Genomic DNA, 17,065 nt, shown 5'->3' with positions numbered 1-17,065 from the left:
CCCTGCACGCAAGCCCCTGGCCCCGAGCCTCCAACAGCAATAACACAATGGACTGTTTAAAGGTTATTTTATTAAATATCTTCAAGGTTTCATTGTAACAAAGCTATGAAGGGACTACCAACATTCAGAACAAACACTAATTTTTAAATTATTTCTAAGTCATCATGCAAAAGTTCTGCATCAAATGCCTTCCATTGCCTGTTTAAAAGGTGGTTGGTTTGTTTTTTTTTAAATAGTCTATTAATAGTCTATAGATGCTGACATTAGCCCCAGAAGTGGGGTAAGAACGCTAAGAAGTGGGGCTGGAGCAGCCATATGAAGCTACGGGTCTCAATGAGCTCTAAGCCCATTTGTTGTCTTCAAGCCAGCAAAACCAAAACCTGTGGTGAAGGCATCTGTGGGCTGGCGCTGCAGGCTGCAGGGAGGAAGGGACTAGGGCCCAGGGTCTGAGGCATGCAGAAGAGGCTTGAGGAGCCTGGCTAAATTCAAGCCCCAGCACCCATGAACTTGTTCTCTTCTCAGCTGGTTCCAAAGCCTGTAGTTCTGTTTTTTTCCCCAACTCCTGTGCCTCCTGAAGGTCATCCAGGGAGCTGAAATCTACACCCTCCCCTCCAATTCAGATAATATGCAGTTGTTTGATGGGGGGAACCAAGGCCAAGCCAATTGCTCCTCCATTATCTTCTCTGTTATCTGCTTAGGGTACAGATCTTTTCTTCCTGGAATGGAACTCCTTGAGCACAGAAGGACAATGAATGTGGAAGCCTTGGCTCTGGACCCCATTTTTGGGTACATGCAGGTGAGGGGGCGATGCCCATGCAGATTCTCCAGCGTTAAGTCTATACTTCAGTTGGTCAGTGAAGAGGCCTCTTTAAAGAGGACACTCCTCACCCAAGCAGTCAGTTCAATCTCAAACACAGGGAAAGAGATGGACGTGCAGCATGGGAAGAAGGGAGGCAGCCCAGAGGGCAGCCAGAATGCATAGAAACCACCACCAACTCTTAGCCCACTGCCTCACTCCTCCCATCCCACAGGGGCACTTGGCAGAGGGCCCAGGCCCAGATGAAGGTCAGCATGGGGACCACCATGAAAATGCAAGACAAAGATGGCCCAGATCAGCACAGAAACAGACTGCCAAAAGTGGCAACAGGAGCCCTGGCCAAGGTCTGGATCTCTCCTTGCTAAGTTCGGAAAACCAACAGGAAGCAAAGCAGCAACCCCTCCCCCTTCCCATCTGCAGAAATCGGGCCTCCGTATCAGGGGGCCCGTGTGCGCTGTGCATCCTGAAGAGATGGGTGAGTGAGTGCATGTCAGACTAACACGAGGCTTCTCATCGGCTTCATAGCGGACACACTTGTGCAGCACCAATTCTTTCTGTCTACATTAACTGGAACAGCACAGCAAAGTCCAGGCCTTCAGTCCTAGGCCACTGCTTCTCAGCTGCCTCCACAGCAGGCAGGCTGGGAGCGCTGCATTCTCTCCCAAGTAGGTCTGAGAGCCACGACATTTTTTTTCTTCATCTCATTCTAGGTGTCAATGCATGTTCTGAAGAAGTCACTTCCAGACCTGGGGTACTCAGGCCACCTCTGGGGTTGCAACCACACCATAGCTCCCAAAGCTCTGTCAAGAGTCCTTGCCTGGTCCCCCTGAGTCCACGGGGGCCTGAGGCCAAGCTCACCTCTTCAAAGCTGGTGGGTGAGCCCACTGTTCATGCCTGGATGAGCGTCACACAAACTCCTGCCTTCTTGCGAGCCCAGGGGCTATAAGTTGTTTTCAAACGCATCACGGTATGAATTCCATTTTTTTAACAATCTTTTTTCTTAAATGTAAAAAACACCTCGGTACAGCAGAGACAGACAGGGCGGGCGGGCGGGAGGGCTGCATGCAGGGGCGTGCACTGGCTGCTGCCGCTTTGTAATTGAATTGTTTTAAACCTCAAACGAACAGGACTGCCGCTGTCACTCAGGCCCTCCAGAGTCACTGGCTGCGAAGGTTCATCCTCCAGCTGGAATCTCCTAATGCCCCTGTGAAAACAGAACACGAGGTGGTAACAGAACGGAGAAGGACGATGAGAATACAGATAAAATCCCTGGGGTTCCAGTCCACTGCACACATGGCCAAGTCCGCCTGAACAAGCAAAGAACAGGAGGAGAAGCTGGTGTTTAAACACAGCCTTGCCTCAGAGCTGAGTATTTTACACACTAAGTGCTTTCTGTACAGTGTCTTACTTGACTCTCACGATTAATTCATTGTGGGATGGAGGTAGGTACTAAAGAAACGGGGGCTGAGCACGGGGAAGCTTGGAGTCCGTCTGAGGTGGCCCCTATCTCCTCCCAGAGTGCCACTTCCTAACTGGCCCTTCTCTTCCTCCTCTGACCCCATCTGTCCCAGGCCACCCCTCCCTGCCCAGTCCCCTCTCCCCACCAGGTGCACCTGTGGCTGAGCTCACTGCAGCGGTGCGGCAGGGGCCCCTGAGCAGTGATAGTGGACATTGAGCCATTTGCCATCACGGCGGTACCACACCCGCGTCTCCTCTGACTGGCTGGTGCGAGGCCGACCCTGCCCATCGATGTACTGGGTGAGACGGATATAGGCGATGCAAGCTGCGTCCTCCCCAATCACGTGGACGTGTGGGTTTAGGATGGTGGTGTGAATGGGCTTGCTGTTCTTGGACAGGACTGCAGGGGCAGGGCAGGGAAGGGAGGTAGTAGGCATAAGGCTTGGGTACTCACTCATTCCTGCCAGGCTGTACCTTCTTTACTCCAGCTCCACCAGCCATTCCTAGAACCCCGAGTGCCCCCCAGACCCCAGAGGCCAAGGTCCCCATTACATTGGTTTCCTAGAACCCCGAGTGCCCCCCAGACCCCAGAAGCCAAGGTCCCCATTACATTGGTTTCCTAGAACCCCCGAGTGCCCCCCAGACCCCAGAGGCCAAGGTCCCCATTACATTGGTTTCCTAGAACCCCCGAGGGCCCCCCAGACCCCAGAGGCCAAGGTCCCCATTACATTGGTTTCCTAGAACCCCGAGTGCCCCCCCAGACCCCAGAGGCCAAGGTCCCCATTACATTGGTTTCCTAGAACCCCCGAGTGCCCCCCCAGACCCCAGAGGCCAAGGTCCCCATTACATTAGTTTCCTCCAGAAGGAAGAGAAATATGGATAATATAACAGCAGCTACTCTGATTTTCATTAGGTACTGTGCTGAGGCTTTACATGCAAGAGATGTATTTGTTCACTGCTATTATTTTCTTCACTAGAAGAAGGAAAAAGACTTAAATCAAATCTTTAAATTCAGGCCCATGTGTTTCTAATAAAAGCCTGTGGTTTTTCTACTCGGTTAGGATGATGTTCAAAAGGTCTAAGCTTATTCTGCCCCTACCTAAGGCTGGAGAGAAAAAAAAAAATCATGAAAGCAATACTTTCAAAATCATTTTGTGACTTAAAATGAAAAGGCACCTCCAAGTTGAAAATTGCCAAAGTACCTAGTTTTTTAGGATCTTGCCCTAGCTTCCAGGGTTCTCTGGGTTTGGAAAAGCAAAGAGCGCTGGACTACCATTATCAGCATATGCCGTACATATGGTGAGGTTCCATTCCGACTTGCTTTAGTTCATTCCAATGCTACAGAGGCTGCAAGAGACCTCCCTTAGAGCTACTATAAACAGTGCTTCTGGCTACTAACAGTGACTCAGATGGCTAAGGGATTACACAGGCAGCTAGGAGTGGAGAGACAAGTGAGGAAAACAGAATGCATCACTCAGGGTAGACTAAGAGACGCCTAGGATAAAGTGGGCAAGAGGAGGGAAAAATCAGGGTCTTGGAAAGTAGAGAAAGAGACGGAGCATGCGATAATTCAATTCTGGGACTTCTGGGAACTATTCAGACAGTAAATCTCCCCCATCCAGAGCTTGGCTCCCTCGATGTCCAGGATAGCCTAGCCACAATTTCTGACCTCACAAATCACGGATAGCACTTTGTTACTTGCTTACACATTCTTATCCTGTTTTTAAGTTTCTTTACTGTGAAGCCTGCAGACACAGACCTTCATTATTACTTGCTGAGATTGTCTTGGAGAGACGTGTTTAAGGGAATACAGTGGCCCTAAAGGTGACGGTCAACAGTGTCTTGATACAGCTGCTGAATGAACGGGCACTGTCTTTGGAGCAGTGCTTTGAAAAGCCAGCGGGGCACAAGGAGGCGAGCACACAGCGCAGGATGCAGCAGGAAGGTCAGATAAGGTAGAGATGGCCAACTAGGGTAGGGGTAGGTAGGGACAGAGGCGGGGAAGAGGGGCAGGCAGGAGTGTATCAGCAGCACGAACCCACTCACGATTCTCAAAGTAAAACTTATGGAAATCCATCCCCTCCACGAGGTTACCAAGGGCTTCTGGCTCAAAGGAAGTGAGGCCCGGGTCACAAATCTTCCTGCAGAAGAGAGGGCCAGGGGTGGGGTAGGGGCAAAAACACAGCCTGTCAGGCCCCTATGGGAATTGTATGCCGCCTTCATCATCTGTCTGTCCCCTAGAAGGTTAGCTGTTGGCTACACCTGACAACACTCCTCGGGGTATCCTGCAGAGCTGGTCAGCTGTCCTGCTCCTTACCCAGGTCAGGATAATAGGGCAGGCTCAGCTGTGCAGAGTCTACCTGGAAGGGGTCCTAGCCTACGGGTTTAGGGTTTGACTCAGACATGGCTTATGGTCCAGCCCTTTCCCCAGAATTACAGACACTTTTTTGGGAGACAGTCAGCATCTCAAGGCAACGAGTCTTCACTCACGTGTAGGCCTCAAAGTCCCCACTGTTGATGGCTTCGATCAGCTGTTCTGTGATCTTAATGATCTCCTGTTTGCGAACTGTGAGGGGAAAATCCACCAATTTACTCACTGGGCAACTTACCAAGGGACAAGAGAGCCCACCTCAGTCCTTCAGGGATCCCTTGTGATCAAAGACATCCTCCTTCTGTCTCTTACGGCCCTGTGCAGGAGGAGTAAGCCCACCTTTCACCCCATCCCTTCCGGCACTTGCAGAACCAAGGACTACCTCCTTTCTAAGCTCATCCAGAGGTTATGGATCTGTGGCCTTTGCCACGTCTCCATCAACAACCATGCTGCAGAAGACACCTTGTTTTTAACAGCTGAGGCGCCTGTGACGTCATAAACCCTCTAGTCAGACTCTCTGAGAAGAGCAACGCTAGTTTGGCTGTTCTCTGTCTCTAACCACTCACATCTCTCACCAGAAGGGCCTCGGGTCGCAGTTACTGCCCCACTGGCAGCCCCTAACCAGTGGTCCAGAACTTAGTCCTGGACACCTGCCTGAGGGCAAACTCAAGCTAGAGATGAAGTTCCCAAAGGATGAACGCTTGGTTCTCTTTATACCACTCATCTCTTCTATCGGGGCTTTTCTGGGATAAAGGATCTCGAGACTGTGAAAACCTCTGACAGCCTCTCACACAAGAGATGGCTACACTGCCCTTGAATAAGCTTCAGAAAAACTAGAAACCTACACCAGTCTTCCTGTCAGGATGTAACAACCAAGACAGGACTGAGGGGCAGGAAGTTTGGTGCCCTCCTTCCCTGCCCAAGGGGCACATGGTGACATCCTGCTCTCGGGGGTAGCTCTCTTACAGACAGAGCCACTATTAGCAGGGGGTGTCTCTAGCGTAAGGGTGAGCTTGGACTGAGTTCAGGCTAACCCTGACTGTAACTGGAGCCTCAGGCTGGTCCAGGCCACAAGCCTTTCCTCACAGGCACAAGAGGCTGCAAGACAGACAAATGTGAGCATCAGAACAGTGCCAGCATGGCACAGCTGGGCCAGCACAGCCAAGGAGAGGACCTGGGAGGGAAGATCATGGCTAACAGTGCAGCCAGGAGGGACCTCCACAGACCGCTGAGAGAGGCAGCCCTGAGTGAACAAGCAGAGGGTTTCCGGGGGGCTCAGAGCTCTAGTCTCTCTCTGGAGAAGCCAGCAGGTATGTCCACACAACACTTTACCCTGAGTTCCACCAAATTTATCTGGAGGACCTGCCTAGGGTCCTGTGGGCGAAGAAGACTGAATTTAGAAACTCTGTAAGGATACACTGCGGGGCCAAGAAACCAAGAGAGGCATCCTTTAACACAGAACTCCAGACATAAATGTGAATCTCAGGAACCCTGCCAACTACTACTGTGGTTGTAGTGGGGACCCCCTCACCAGCCCCCACTTAGAAGATAGGCAAACTGAAGCTCCAGGAAGCTCAGACACCTCACAGACTTTTGAAGGTAGCTTAGCTGGAATTTATGTTTCTTTATGAGACAGGGTCTTGTGTAGCTAGACTGGCCTTGAACTCAATAGAGATCCTTTGGCTTCAGCCACAGCCTCCTGAGTGCTAAAATTTTAATTGTGTAGCATCACACTTCACTAAGATCCAAAATTACGCCTGTCTCATTCAGAGCCCATGCTCTTAATATGGCTGAGCCTCAGGAAATGCTAAACCCAAGACAATTCCTAGGCTGTTGCAATGCGCCACTGCCCTTATTCCCGCCCTCGTGGACCTGACTTCTCATGGTTTTTCTTATCTGTTGCCAAAGCAAGGCCTGCTACACATCCCAGTGGCTTTCTACTCCCCACGTCCACACCGTGTTTTCCCACCCACTCTTCTCTTTTCTGGGCTCCAAACTCAGGCCTGCTGGGGACTAGGCCTCCAGCAGGCCCCCGCCCTTGGCAGACACCATGCCCCTAAAACTGACTAACAGGTAGCTGGGCTAGGCTGACTAGCTTTTGGGGAAATCCCTGAGGGGCTTCAGGAAGAGCCAGGGAGTTGGAAGCCAGACTGTGCCTCCCTCACACTTACTGGCTGAGGAGCAGAGAGAAGGCTGGGGCTGCATGCCTGCAGAGGGGGCTGTTCTGTCCCGGGGGCTCCGTCCTTCGGGCACCAAGCTGCCATTCCCAGTGCGGAGCGGGGCAGCTAGCCAGCCAGGGCAGGGCAGGGCAAGGCAGAGCAGCCAAAACAAACAGAATAAGGCAGGTGAGCGAGCAAGCCGGACAGGACCCAAGCCACTGGCACTGCAGAGCCGGGGCAAGGTAATGCCTGGGGCTGCTGTGGACGCTGGACCACATCCCACTCAGCTGCCTCTGCCAGAGAGGCCTCCCAGGTGGGAACACTGCAAAGGCGCATAGACCTAGGCTTGCAGCTTCCAAAGGAGCCTTAAAACAGCCTATACAACCCCTGCTCCCAGAAGACATTTGGGAGGGGCCAGACCATGAGGTCACGAGTCCAGCAGTGACGGTGCCTCTTACTCTGTCCGCATCGGACTGATGTGACCTCACTTGCTAATTTCTATGCATATGCTTCAAGGTATCTGGCTCCCTAGGACATGGTGCTGCCCTACATCCTACCTTTTCAGATGGTCACTTATTGAAAGCAAAGGCACAGGTTCCAAGAGGCCAACCCAAAGAGCAGGAAGAGATTTCCACTGGTCTGGCTGCCATGTTCCTTACAGCTCCTGGCATTGTGGCCAGGCTCAAGTTTAGGGTAGCGGTCACCACAGGCTTACAAAGACAGCTGAATGTAGCTTCAGACACCAGATCAGTTCTAATTCTATCACTCCTGGCCAGGACTCAGGACCAGAGTGGCCAACTCATCCCAGTTTGTTGTTTTTGGTTTTGTTTTTTTGAGGGGAGAGGTGCTGGGCCAGGCAAGTGTTCTACCACTGATTTGTACCAAAACCCTTTGTCCTCATTTAAAAACTCAAAGTTCCAAATCCTAAGAATTTATCTTGGTCTTGGGAAAACCAGGACCAATTTCTGCAGCTGCCTCTGCTCTGGGATGCTACATTGTTAACAACAGGAACAGCTCTGGTCCTACAAACAGCAAATCTGGCTATTCTAGACTTTGGTGAGAAAAAAAAAAAAGGGAGAAGCCCTTTTGCTTGGTCACTGACAACAGACAGGGGCCTTGTATTTCAGTGAATGGAAAGTAGCTTTAGGTTAAAGCCTTCCTAGAGTGTAAGGAGGCACCCATTCCAGTTCTGGGGACAGAAGACAGATGGCCCAGCAAGGCTGAAGTGTCACAGTTAGTTGGGGTCCCTTCCCCTCCAAGGGCCAGCACCTACCTTTGAGGTCTTCATCTTCTGTAGTGGTGTTACAGCTCTCTGTGGAGCCCTGCAGGCCAAAGAGAACACGCCTAGGATCAGTCCTCGGCTGCTTGGAGGAAGAGGAACAAATGGGTTCCTCCACCAGGTGCCCAGAGGAACGTGAGCAGCTCCCGCTTTCTCCTTTGCTCCTTGATGAGAAAACTCTTCAGGTCCCAATGTCCTTCCCAGGCTCTCACACCAGGACAAGGCACCACCTCATCCCTCATCTACACCTTAGCTCATCCTGTATCCTTCTCTTTCTCTTACATCCCCATCAGTCAATCCAAGACCAAATTCAGCGCTCTGCCTTTAACACAGATCCAGGGTCTGTCTCCTCTGATGACGCACAGTGAGCTACCATCTGTCTAAGCGACTAACGTGTCTCATACCCGAACCACTACCCCAGTCTCCAGCTCCCCTCCCTGCCACTCTTGCTTTCTCCTTAGCGTTCTTGTCTATGACGTAGTCACAGTGAATGTGTAAAATACAACTAGATTTCATTTCTTGTCCAATAAAAAAACTCCCAGTAGCTTCTCTTTGCTGGTGGAATAAATGTAAACCATACTGCCAGACACGGTGGTGCACACCTTTAATCCCAGCGCTTGGGAGACAGAGGCAGGGGGATCTCTGTCCATTCAAGGCTAGCCTGGGCTACACAGTGAGTTCAGATCTACACAGTGAGGCCCTGTACTGAAACAAAGTGAGCCATACTGCAAAGCCTGCCTGCTCTCCACCTCCTTGACTCTCCTACTCATCTGGACCCCTGCTCACTAAGCTCAGCTCTGCTTGGTTCTTCCGGGCATTACCCAGGCCAAGTCCTCTGCCTGGCAGCCTGCCTGCCTGCCTTCTTCCTACTGATGTTCCATTTCTAGCTCAGATGGCCCTCCTGAGAGGCCGTCCCCGACCACTTAATTAAAGGCCCTGGTCACTCTCTGTACTTGGTACCACTCTCTTCCGAGCACTTACCACTATTGGATTTTTATCTTCTTTGATTACTGGGATGTTATCCACTGGGCCCCGCCCCTCCCCCACCACGGAAATTTGTTTTGTCCTCTCTATACAGCAGGTCTGTATGTGATCCATATGCTGCAAGCTCTGGTTATATTCTCCCCCATTTGGAGTGTGTGTGCATGGTGTGCATGTATGTAGAGGTGTGCGTGCACATATGAAGGCCAGAGACTGACAAGTTTGTTTTCTTCAATTGCTCTCCACTTTACTCACCCAGGCAAGGTCTCTGGCTCAACTCAGAACCTTCTAACTTGGTTAGTCTAACCAGCCAGATTGTCTGGGAGGTCCTGTTTCTACCTCTTACATGTTGTACGTTAGGACTACAGGTGTGCCACCATGTGCAGCTGGGTTTTTGTTTTTCTGTGTAGTTTTGGTACCTGCCCTGGACCTCACTCTGTAGCCCAGGCTAGCCTTGAACTCACAGAGATCTGCCTGCCTCTGCCTCCCGAGTGCTGGGATTAAAGGCGTGCGCCACCACCGCCCAGCCCTCACTAAACTTTTAAAAAAAATATTCGCTATACTTTTATTATTATTAATTTATGTGCATTCTGGTGTTTCACCCACATAAGGATGTCGGGTACCCTGGAACTGGAGTTACAGACAGCTGTGAGCTGTCTGTGGGTGCTGAGAATTGAACCCGGGTCCTCTGGAAGAGCAGCCAGTGCCCTTCACCGCTGAGCCACCTCTCCAACTCCCTCACTAAACTTCTTAACTCGTGGAGTTTACTACCACTGTCCTGAACTTGCACAAGAAAGCTGTGGTACAGAACAGTTAAGTGACCAGCCCAGAGCTCTGAAGCCAAGAGTCACACCAGCTCAATCTGATCCTAAAGCCTGGGCTCAGGAATGGTCAAAAGCTTTGCCGTTCCTGATAATGGAGCAACCAACAGGCCCGTTATTACCTCTAAACTGGACTCCACAAACATCTCTACCTTGGGGTGCAACCTATAGGTAACATCCACAGAACTCTCAGAGCCCAGCGACTCAGTCTACTTGTTTGCTGCTGAGTGAGAGAGAGAGCAGGGTAGACCTGGTGGCCACTCACTCACCTTGATCCCATCTGTAGCATTATGTACCACGGTGGTTTGTGGTTCCTGTGAGAGAAGATAAAAGTTACCGTCCGGATTTGGGGACCTGAGCTCTTCCCTGAAGGACCCCCAAACCCTCACACAGTACCCTTAGAGACCCTATGATGACCACTGAGGCCTGCCCACCAGCCATCCCTACAGGACAGAATGTGCTGGCTCAGCTAGGGTCCGAGAACTAGGAGCCAGGATTCAGTTTCTGTGCCACAGCTTTCTTGATGGTACTGGCTGGTAAAGAGAAGCTCAGAGGAGGCAGGCTCCCGGGAAGCTGAGAGGACAGGGGCCTCTGCACTGGGAATCTTGTTGGGTCTGAGAGTTCTTCCTGGAATGGAGCCCCACGGGCCAAATACACAAGAGGAGCAGTGGGATCAGAGCACAGGTCAGGCCCTGCCAACAGTGTTCATCAAGGGGTGTACAGAAGACGGGGACACAGAGAAAGCAGAAAGAAAGTCCCCCAGAAAGACCTAGGATGCCCCTTTGGCAAGCTGACCTCAGGGAGGTGCCCACTTCATCCGCCTTCTGCCTTCCCCAGATGACCCTATGGCACCACACCAGGTGGCAAGAGGGTCCCCAGGAAGTAGAAGGTACGGCAGGCATGATCATCTGTCCCTCTTCCCAGTGTGCTCTGTGCCAGCTCAGCAGCTAGCTAACCAGCACTAGCATGGAGAGCTGGGTGATACACAGTACCCACCGAAGAACCGGGACCAGAGCCACTTTGGGAAACCCCAGTCCTCTTCCCTGTCTTGACTCCGCAAAGAGGAGGCTGAGGCAGGGTCCACAGGGAGGCCTCCAAGAACTAATGATCAGGTACCAAGAGAGCTGCTACCCTTTGATTTCGAAAACCTACCTCCCTGGCCCCCGCAGCAGACCCACTGAGGGTGCCAGTTTTGGGGGCGGGAGGCCTAGCTGACAGCCCTGCTCACTCTTTCCCCAACAGCAAAAGGTGCAGGAGCAGTGGTTCCGCCATGCAGGATGGAGCATTGCCAAGCAGGAGAATGAAGGGGAGGGGCCTGCGGGGCAGCACACAGAGCAGTCTGCTTTATGGAAATCCAAAAAATGACAAAAGCTGAGGCGTCCTAGGGAGGTAAGGCAAGAAGAGGAAGTGGGAAAAGGGGCAGGAGGCAGCCAGGGTGAGAGGCGGAGAAGCCGTAGTCAGAGGTACCATGGCCGTCTGCAAGGGCGCGGGCTCTTGGGCTGGGCTTACGAGACTGTTTTTGTTGTTGCTCTGTGGCTGAGACAAGAAAACAGATGGTTTAGTTCCTCCAGAGTCACCAACGTTGCTCAGATTTGACTCCCAGACCTCCCTTGTCCCCCGGTCTGGCCCAGGGGTGCCAGGCCCGAGGTGGCAACTGGAACACTATGCACGTGGGAACAATGGTTAGAGAGATGGTTTAAGAAAGGGAGAATTTGGGGAGTCCCAGAGACCTAGCTTGTTTTAAGGCACCTCTTCAGAAAGCTCTGGTTACTCCAGTGTCACCACAGTCACACCAGACCCAAAGACATCCCAGGTGGAGAGGATGGTGGCTGAGCAGAGTAAAACTGAGAACCCTGGTTCCCCTGCGGCCCTTCCCCGGCACCTGCACTTCCCTTCCCCCTACGACACCAGCCGGAAGCCTGGTGTGAAGAGCAGGAAGGAATGGGCAGGAGTGCCTGGCCTAAGGGGTGGTACCCAGAGAGGAAGCGGGCGGAATTCAACTCTGAGTAGAAAATGGAGCCGTGGGTCTCAGGGGTCAGGACTGCGATCTTCACCTTCCACCTGATAAAACCTTGGCCTTCATCAGTTGGAAGTGAGGGCAGAGCTAGGAGGAAGGGCAGGCAAATCTCAGTGGTGGCTGTGGGTGTAGTCCCAGGACTCAGTCCCAGGGAAGAACAAGCTGCCCGGCAAGCCAGTATGCCTAGTGGTAAGTGCGACCACCAGGGATATGTCCTTGCCTTTCAGAATGCTAGAGAGTGGCACAGTCAAGAAGGAGTGTGGAGAGGCTGGAGAGGGAGGAGACAGGCCAGGCTCCAGTGCAGGGAACCACAGTAATGCACCCTGCCTCTTCCGGTCCCCTAGGCAGTTCCACTCAGTCTCACGGGGGCCCAGTGGGGTCACAGACACAAAGGAGAGCTCGCGTGACCACCTGAGTTCTTCAGTAGGCACGGAGACAAATGTGCCTCTACTCAGAGCGCAAACGAAGGTACGCTGACAGCCAGAAAGCATGTCTTCTCTCGGAGCACATGCTCAGACTGCGCCCATACTCTTCCACATCTTGCCCAACAGCCTCACGGGCCAGATCTAAAGCTATGTCATCCCAACTAGTGGCTGAGATACCCTCAAACTTGGAGCTAGGCATGGAATCTTGAGTAAACATCAAGTACTACAAGATGATATTGAAATCTGTAAGCTGGAGAAAAGCCCTTGTGGTTCAAAAGGGGGGGGGGGTGTCACAGCAACTGCTCTCTAGTGTTCCCACCCTGAGACAGCAGAGGGCAGCGCTCTTAGCCTGGGTCCTTGATGCTGACTTCCTGGTTGGGGCTGACTGGAGAAGGGTGCCCAGCCTGCACAGCCCAGTTGACATTAAGACCTTTGCAGTGGATGAGGATGAGTACTCCGTGGTAAGACACGCCTTATCTGCAGAGGGCTGAGGGAACACCCAAGTGTTCTAATGGATAGTTTCACAATGACAAGGCTGCTGTGTTCCCTAGGAGCTCTGTGTCCCATGAGAAGAGATGCATTTACCATTGTCTTCCAGTGTAGCCGTTTCCCGAGGGCTGGGTGGGCAGGCTACAACCCTGGGCCTAGCAGGAAAATGGGATTTTCACAGAACAAGGCTTAGAGGCAGGAACCAACCATTAGCTTTTCTCATTATACGGCTGCCTACCTAATGGACGTCAGGCCCCTAGGAGGCAGCTGCTCATGCCTGGAAAACAGGCCTTACTTCCTGAGTGAGGTAAGAGGGGGTCTCTCCCTGTGCTTGCTGTCTTTTCCCAAAACCACTCCTGGCTTTACTCCCCGCCTTGGACGGTTGGAGGCTCCCCAACCCCCATAGCAAGGAGTGCCTACCACACCTTCCAATGCTCATTTTTAAGGCCACTGGGTGACCTTGGGCAATGGCCCCCGCCTGGCAGGACAGGCCACACCTGCCCACACAGCACACATGCAGTGAGGATGAGTGACGCACACGCACATGGCAGAATGGGTCTGCATGGCTGGCAGGCGGGCACAAGCAGCATGGGGTGGGCGGATGGGTGGGCAGGCAAGGCTCACCATTAGGTGCACGCTGGAACTCGACTTCCTTTTCTGGACACACCACAGCAAAAGGGAAAGAGAAGGGGAGAGAGGAGGTAAGAAGAGACGTACAGAGACGCTGCAGGTTAGTGTGCCAGCCTGGGCTCTGCAGGAGGGGAACAGAGGAGGAGGAGGAGGAAGAGGAGGAGAAGGAGGAGGAGGAGGAGGAGGAGGAGGAGGAGGAGGAGGAACCTGAGTCCGGCATCAGAGGGGTTAAAACAGTACACAGACCACAGGCACATACGCCCCTCCAGCCGCTGGAGAAGAACTCTGTCGGGTTCACAAACACAGAAAATTTAGTGTACCCTGAGAAGTCTGTCTTGTTCAGTAACATTTGACTGCTGCAAAATCACAGGTTTGGGTTGATAAGACCAGCACAGTAACAGGGGTCTTTCTGAAATGTGAGGAGCTACTGGAGAAATAACAAGAGCTTATGTGAGTTCTGAACTCGGACCCTGATGAAGCTGTGAATGCTGTTTGGATAGACGGTGGACTCAGCTTTACGTTTAAATTTTGACACTCTATTTCTTGTCAGTATAGGCATGCTAGTTTAAAAGATGTGCATGCTCTATTGCTTTTTGTAATTACTAGCAATAGATGCACAGGGGAGCTGGTGATTAGGAGTACAGTGATCAAAAAGACACAGAGATGGAAGCCAGGAGAGTGCTGAAAGCTGAAACTAACTCCTTAACTTCCACTAAATGCTCAGACCTCAGGTTCTGTGTGGAATAAGAGCATCAAATTAAGACCAAACAGCACACTGACAATACACCAGAGTAGACTATGAGGTTAAGGGTAATTACGACTTTTATAATTGGCTCACGGAGAGACAGAACTCCCCTTGGAATGTCTGTTGCTTGACTTTTGTACATTCACTTAACGACATCCAATCCCACTTACTGAGGGGTTTTGGGCATAATAAACATTATCTGAGAAATGGTTTTTGTCCCCTCGGGACCAACACTCTTCTTTAAGAGATGTTTTCTGGAAGGGTGCTAATATTTAAAAGAATATTTCAGAGGATGATGGGGTATGTAGGAGTATGTGCACATGTATGAAAATGTCATAATGAAACCCATTACTATGCATAATTTATATGCAAGACTTTAAAAGTAAACTTGTCCATAGTTTGGGCTTGCATTAAAGGAAAATAAAACCATGTTTACTTCTCACTGGCCTTTCACTCTGCTTTGAAACAGGGTCTTGCTAGATAGTCTAGGCTGGCCCTGAACTTGCAATCCCCTGCCTGAGTCTCTTAAGTAGTCGAATCACAGATATGTGCCACCACACTGGACTTGTATAAGCCTTTTGGTTGTTTGTTTTAGAGCAGGACTTCAAGGAGTTCAGGCTGCCTTTGACAAAGCCACAGAGTTAAGAAGGATTCATTTGAACTCCTGACTCTCTTATCAGATGGTTCTATCATCATCATCTATCTAGATATCCACATAGTACTTATCTTCTTACTTAACTACCTTATCCTTTTACCCAAGTAGTATTCATACTTGGTCTTTTTCTCTTGTGATTTTTTTTCCCACTCTTCAGACAGGTTCTCACTGTGGCCCACTCTCTGGCCTTGAACTTTCGGCCTTCGTCTAGCCTCAGTCTCCCAAGTACTGGGATTCCAGAGTGAGTCACTACACTTAGCTACTACTGATGCTCTGAAGGAGAGGCCATTGTCTTACCTGCCTTTGTAAGTTCCAGAGTGTCTTAACAAAAGCCGGACAGTTGACATTAGATCAATGTGTGCCGGGCTGACCAGGTTTGCTGAAGGTGGCTTTCCCCTAAGCTAACGTCAACTCTGAGAGGGGGCCAGGTCCAGGCCTGATCTTGCTTCTGGGGATTTTCGGTGGCTGGTGGTAAAAGGCCATTGCAGCCATTTTGCATTGGACCACGCATTCAGAGGGAACCTCTCAGCGGATGCTTCTACCTCCCGAGAATGTGTTCCCCGCTCTTCTCCTGGATGCTTGTCCTGAACAGTCCTGCGGCAAACCAATCATCCTTCCTCCTCCGAGGCTGTCTCCCAGTGCCCATGCTGTTCAGTTTCTCTGTCCATCTTTTCAGGGCTGTGCCCTCAGCCACACACAGCCGGGAGGGCCTCTTCTCAACCAGACCACCACACCACTATTTAAATGCCAGGTCCCGTTTAACAGACCATGTCTGACTTCTATGTGAAAATTGTATATGAATTTAAAATTTTACACAATTGAAGAGCTCAGGCCTCTTTTTCAGACTCAAAGCAATTGCTCAAAAAGTACTTAATTGGGGGTTGGAGATTTAGCTCAGTAGTAGAGCGCTTGCCTAGCAAGCACAGGCCCTGGGCTCAATCCTCAGCTCAGGCAAAAAAAAGAAAAGAAAAGGTACTTAATTGCAACCTTTGCTTTTTCTTCTTTTTATTTAATAACAAAAACAAGAATACTTGGGTGGCCGCTCTGGCCTTGAAAGCAGAAGGATGCCAGGCTGCCCAGAGGCCGCACAGAATTTGAGTGTTTGCAGTCCCTTCCGAAGTGGAGCTCAGCAGGGCGGTGGCGGCGCACACCGGTGATCCCAGCACCCAGGAGGCAGAGGCAGGAGGATCTCTGCGAGTTTGAGGCCAGCCTGGTCTGGAGTGGAGTTCGAGGACAGCCAGGGCTCCCCAGAGAAACTGTCTCAAAAGGAAAAAGAGCTCGCTTTCCCACAGACCCTGGGTCAGTAACGTCACAAAAGCCTAAACAGAACCTCAAGTTCTCCATCTCAAAACCACAGGGCGCAGTACCCACTCAAACCAACGTTGGCTGTCTCGAACATCCTGCAGAAGCATCTGGACAAAGGGAAGGGTGTCTTTCTGTGAACAGTCAGCAGAAGAAATCAGGGAAAAGAGCACTGGAAAGGGAATCTGAACACAAAGCTCAGGACCTTCTGGGTGACTTGACAGGCTTACAAAGGTCACATGTCCCACATTCTGTCTTCTTGCCTTTTCTTCCAATCACATAACTGACCATTTATATGTTACTGAATAAAAAAGACAATTGCATTATAAACAATTTGAAAAATAAAGGGGAAATTGAATGCATTTTGCCCAAATTCCTATTACTCTTACAGTTTTTCATATGCAATTAAAATATCATGGGCTGGAGAGATGGCTAAGTAGTTAAGAGCACCAGATGTTATCCCAGAGGACCCAGGTTCAATTCCCAGCATCCACACGGCAGCTCACAACTGTTTGTAACTCCATTTCCAGGGGCTCTCACACCTTCACACAGATATACATGAAGGAAAAACACCAGTGCACATAAAAAAAATCATTTAAAAAAATTTTAAAAATTATTATAAGCTACATGTTACATAGAAGTTTAAAATTAGAAGTTTTCTTGTTTTTGGTGCTTTTTTTTTTTTTTTTCTTCCTCTTGAGACAAGGTTTCCTGGGTAGCCCTGGCTGTCCTGGAAATCACTCTGTAGAACAGGATAGCCTCAATCTCACAGAGATCCTTTTGCCTCTGCTTCCCCAGTGCTGGGATTAAAGGCGCACTGTGAATTTAAAAATGATTTATTTTTGAGGCCTTGAACTCACTATGCTGACCCTCCCTCCTCCAGGTGTTATGGGCACAGGCATGCACAAAATGTCCA

The 17,065-nt window shown here is 50.8% G+C and overlaps 1 protein-coding gene across 26 annotated transcripts in view; it reads right to left on the bottom strand.

Moving 5' to 3' along the window:
• Positions 1-50: 50 nt before the first annotated feature.
• The window catches only part of Camk2g (calcium/calmodulin dependent protein kinase II gamma), a 60,410-nt gene continuing 43,395 nt past the window's right edge, over positions 51-17,065 (bottom strand). For 5 of the 26 annotated variants that reach the window (XM_036198875.1, XM_036198849.1, XM_036198853.1 and 2 more), the window contains 8 exons: positions 11,354-11,422; positions 10,156-10,200; positions 8,079-8,127; positions 6,818-6,931; positions 4,766-4,841; positions 4,322-4,416; positions 2,431-2,675; positions 51-2,021 (listed from right to left, as the gene is read on the bottom strand). In XM_036198875.1, the coding sequence (XP_036054768.1) occupies positions 2,443-2,675; positions 4,322-4,416; positions 4,766-4,841; positions 6,818-6,931; positions 8,079-8,127; positions 10,156-10,200; positions 11,354-11,422 (681 nt within the window). In that variant the 3' untranslated portion in view covers positions 51-2,021; positions 2,431-2,442. Of the gene's footprint in view, positions 2,022-2,430; positions 2,676-4,313; positions 4,417-4,765; positions 4,842-6,817; positions 6,932-8,078; positions 8,128-10,155; positions 10,201-11,353; positions 11,423-13,441; positions 13,475-17,065 lie in introns of those variants that run through there. The other 21 variants (XM_036198848.1, XM_036198850.1, XM_036198855.1 and 18 more) reach the window with 10 other exon arrangements.

Source organism: Onychomys torridus, chromosome 9 (genome assembly GCF_903995425.1).
Source record: "Onychomys torridus chromosome 9, mOncTor1.1, whole genome shotgun sequence".
NCBI lineage: Eukaryota > Metazoa > Chordata > Mammalia > Rodentia > Cricetidae > Onychomys > Onychomys torridus.
The sequence above is the reverse complement of the archived record's forward strand: the minus strand, read 5'-3'. Positions and strand labels throughout refer to the sequence as shown.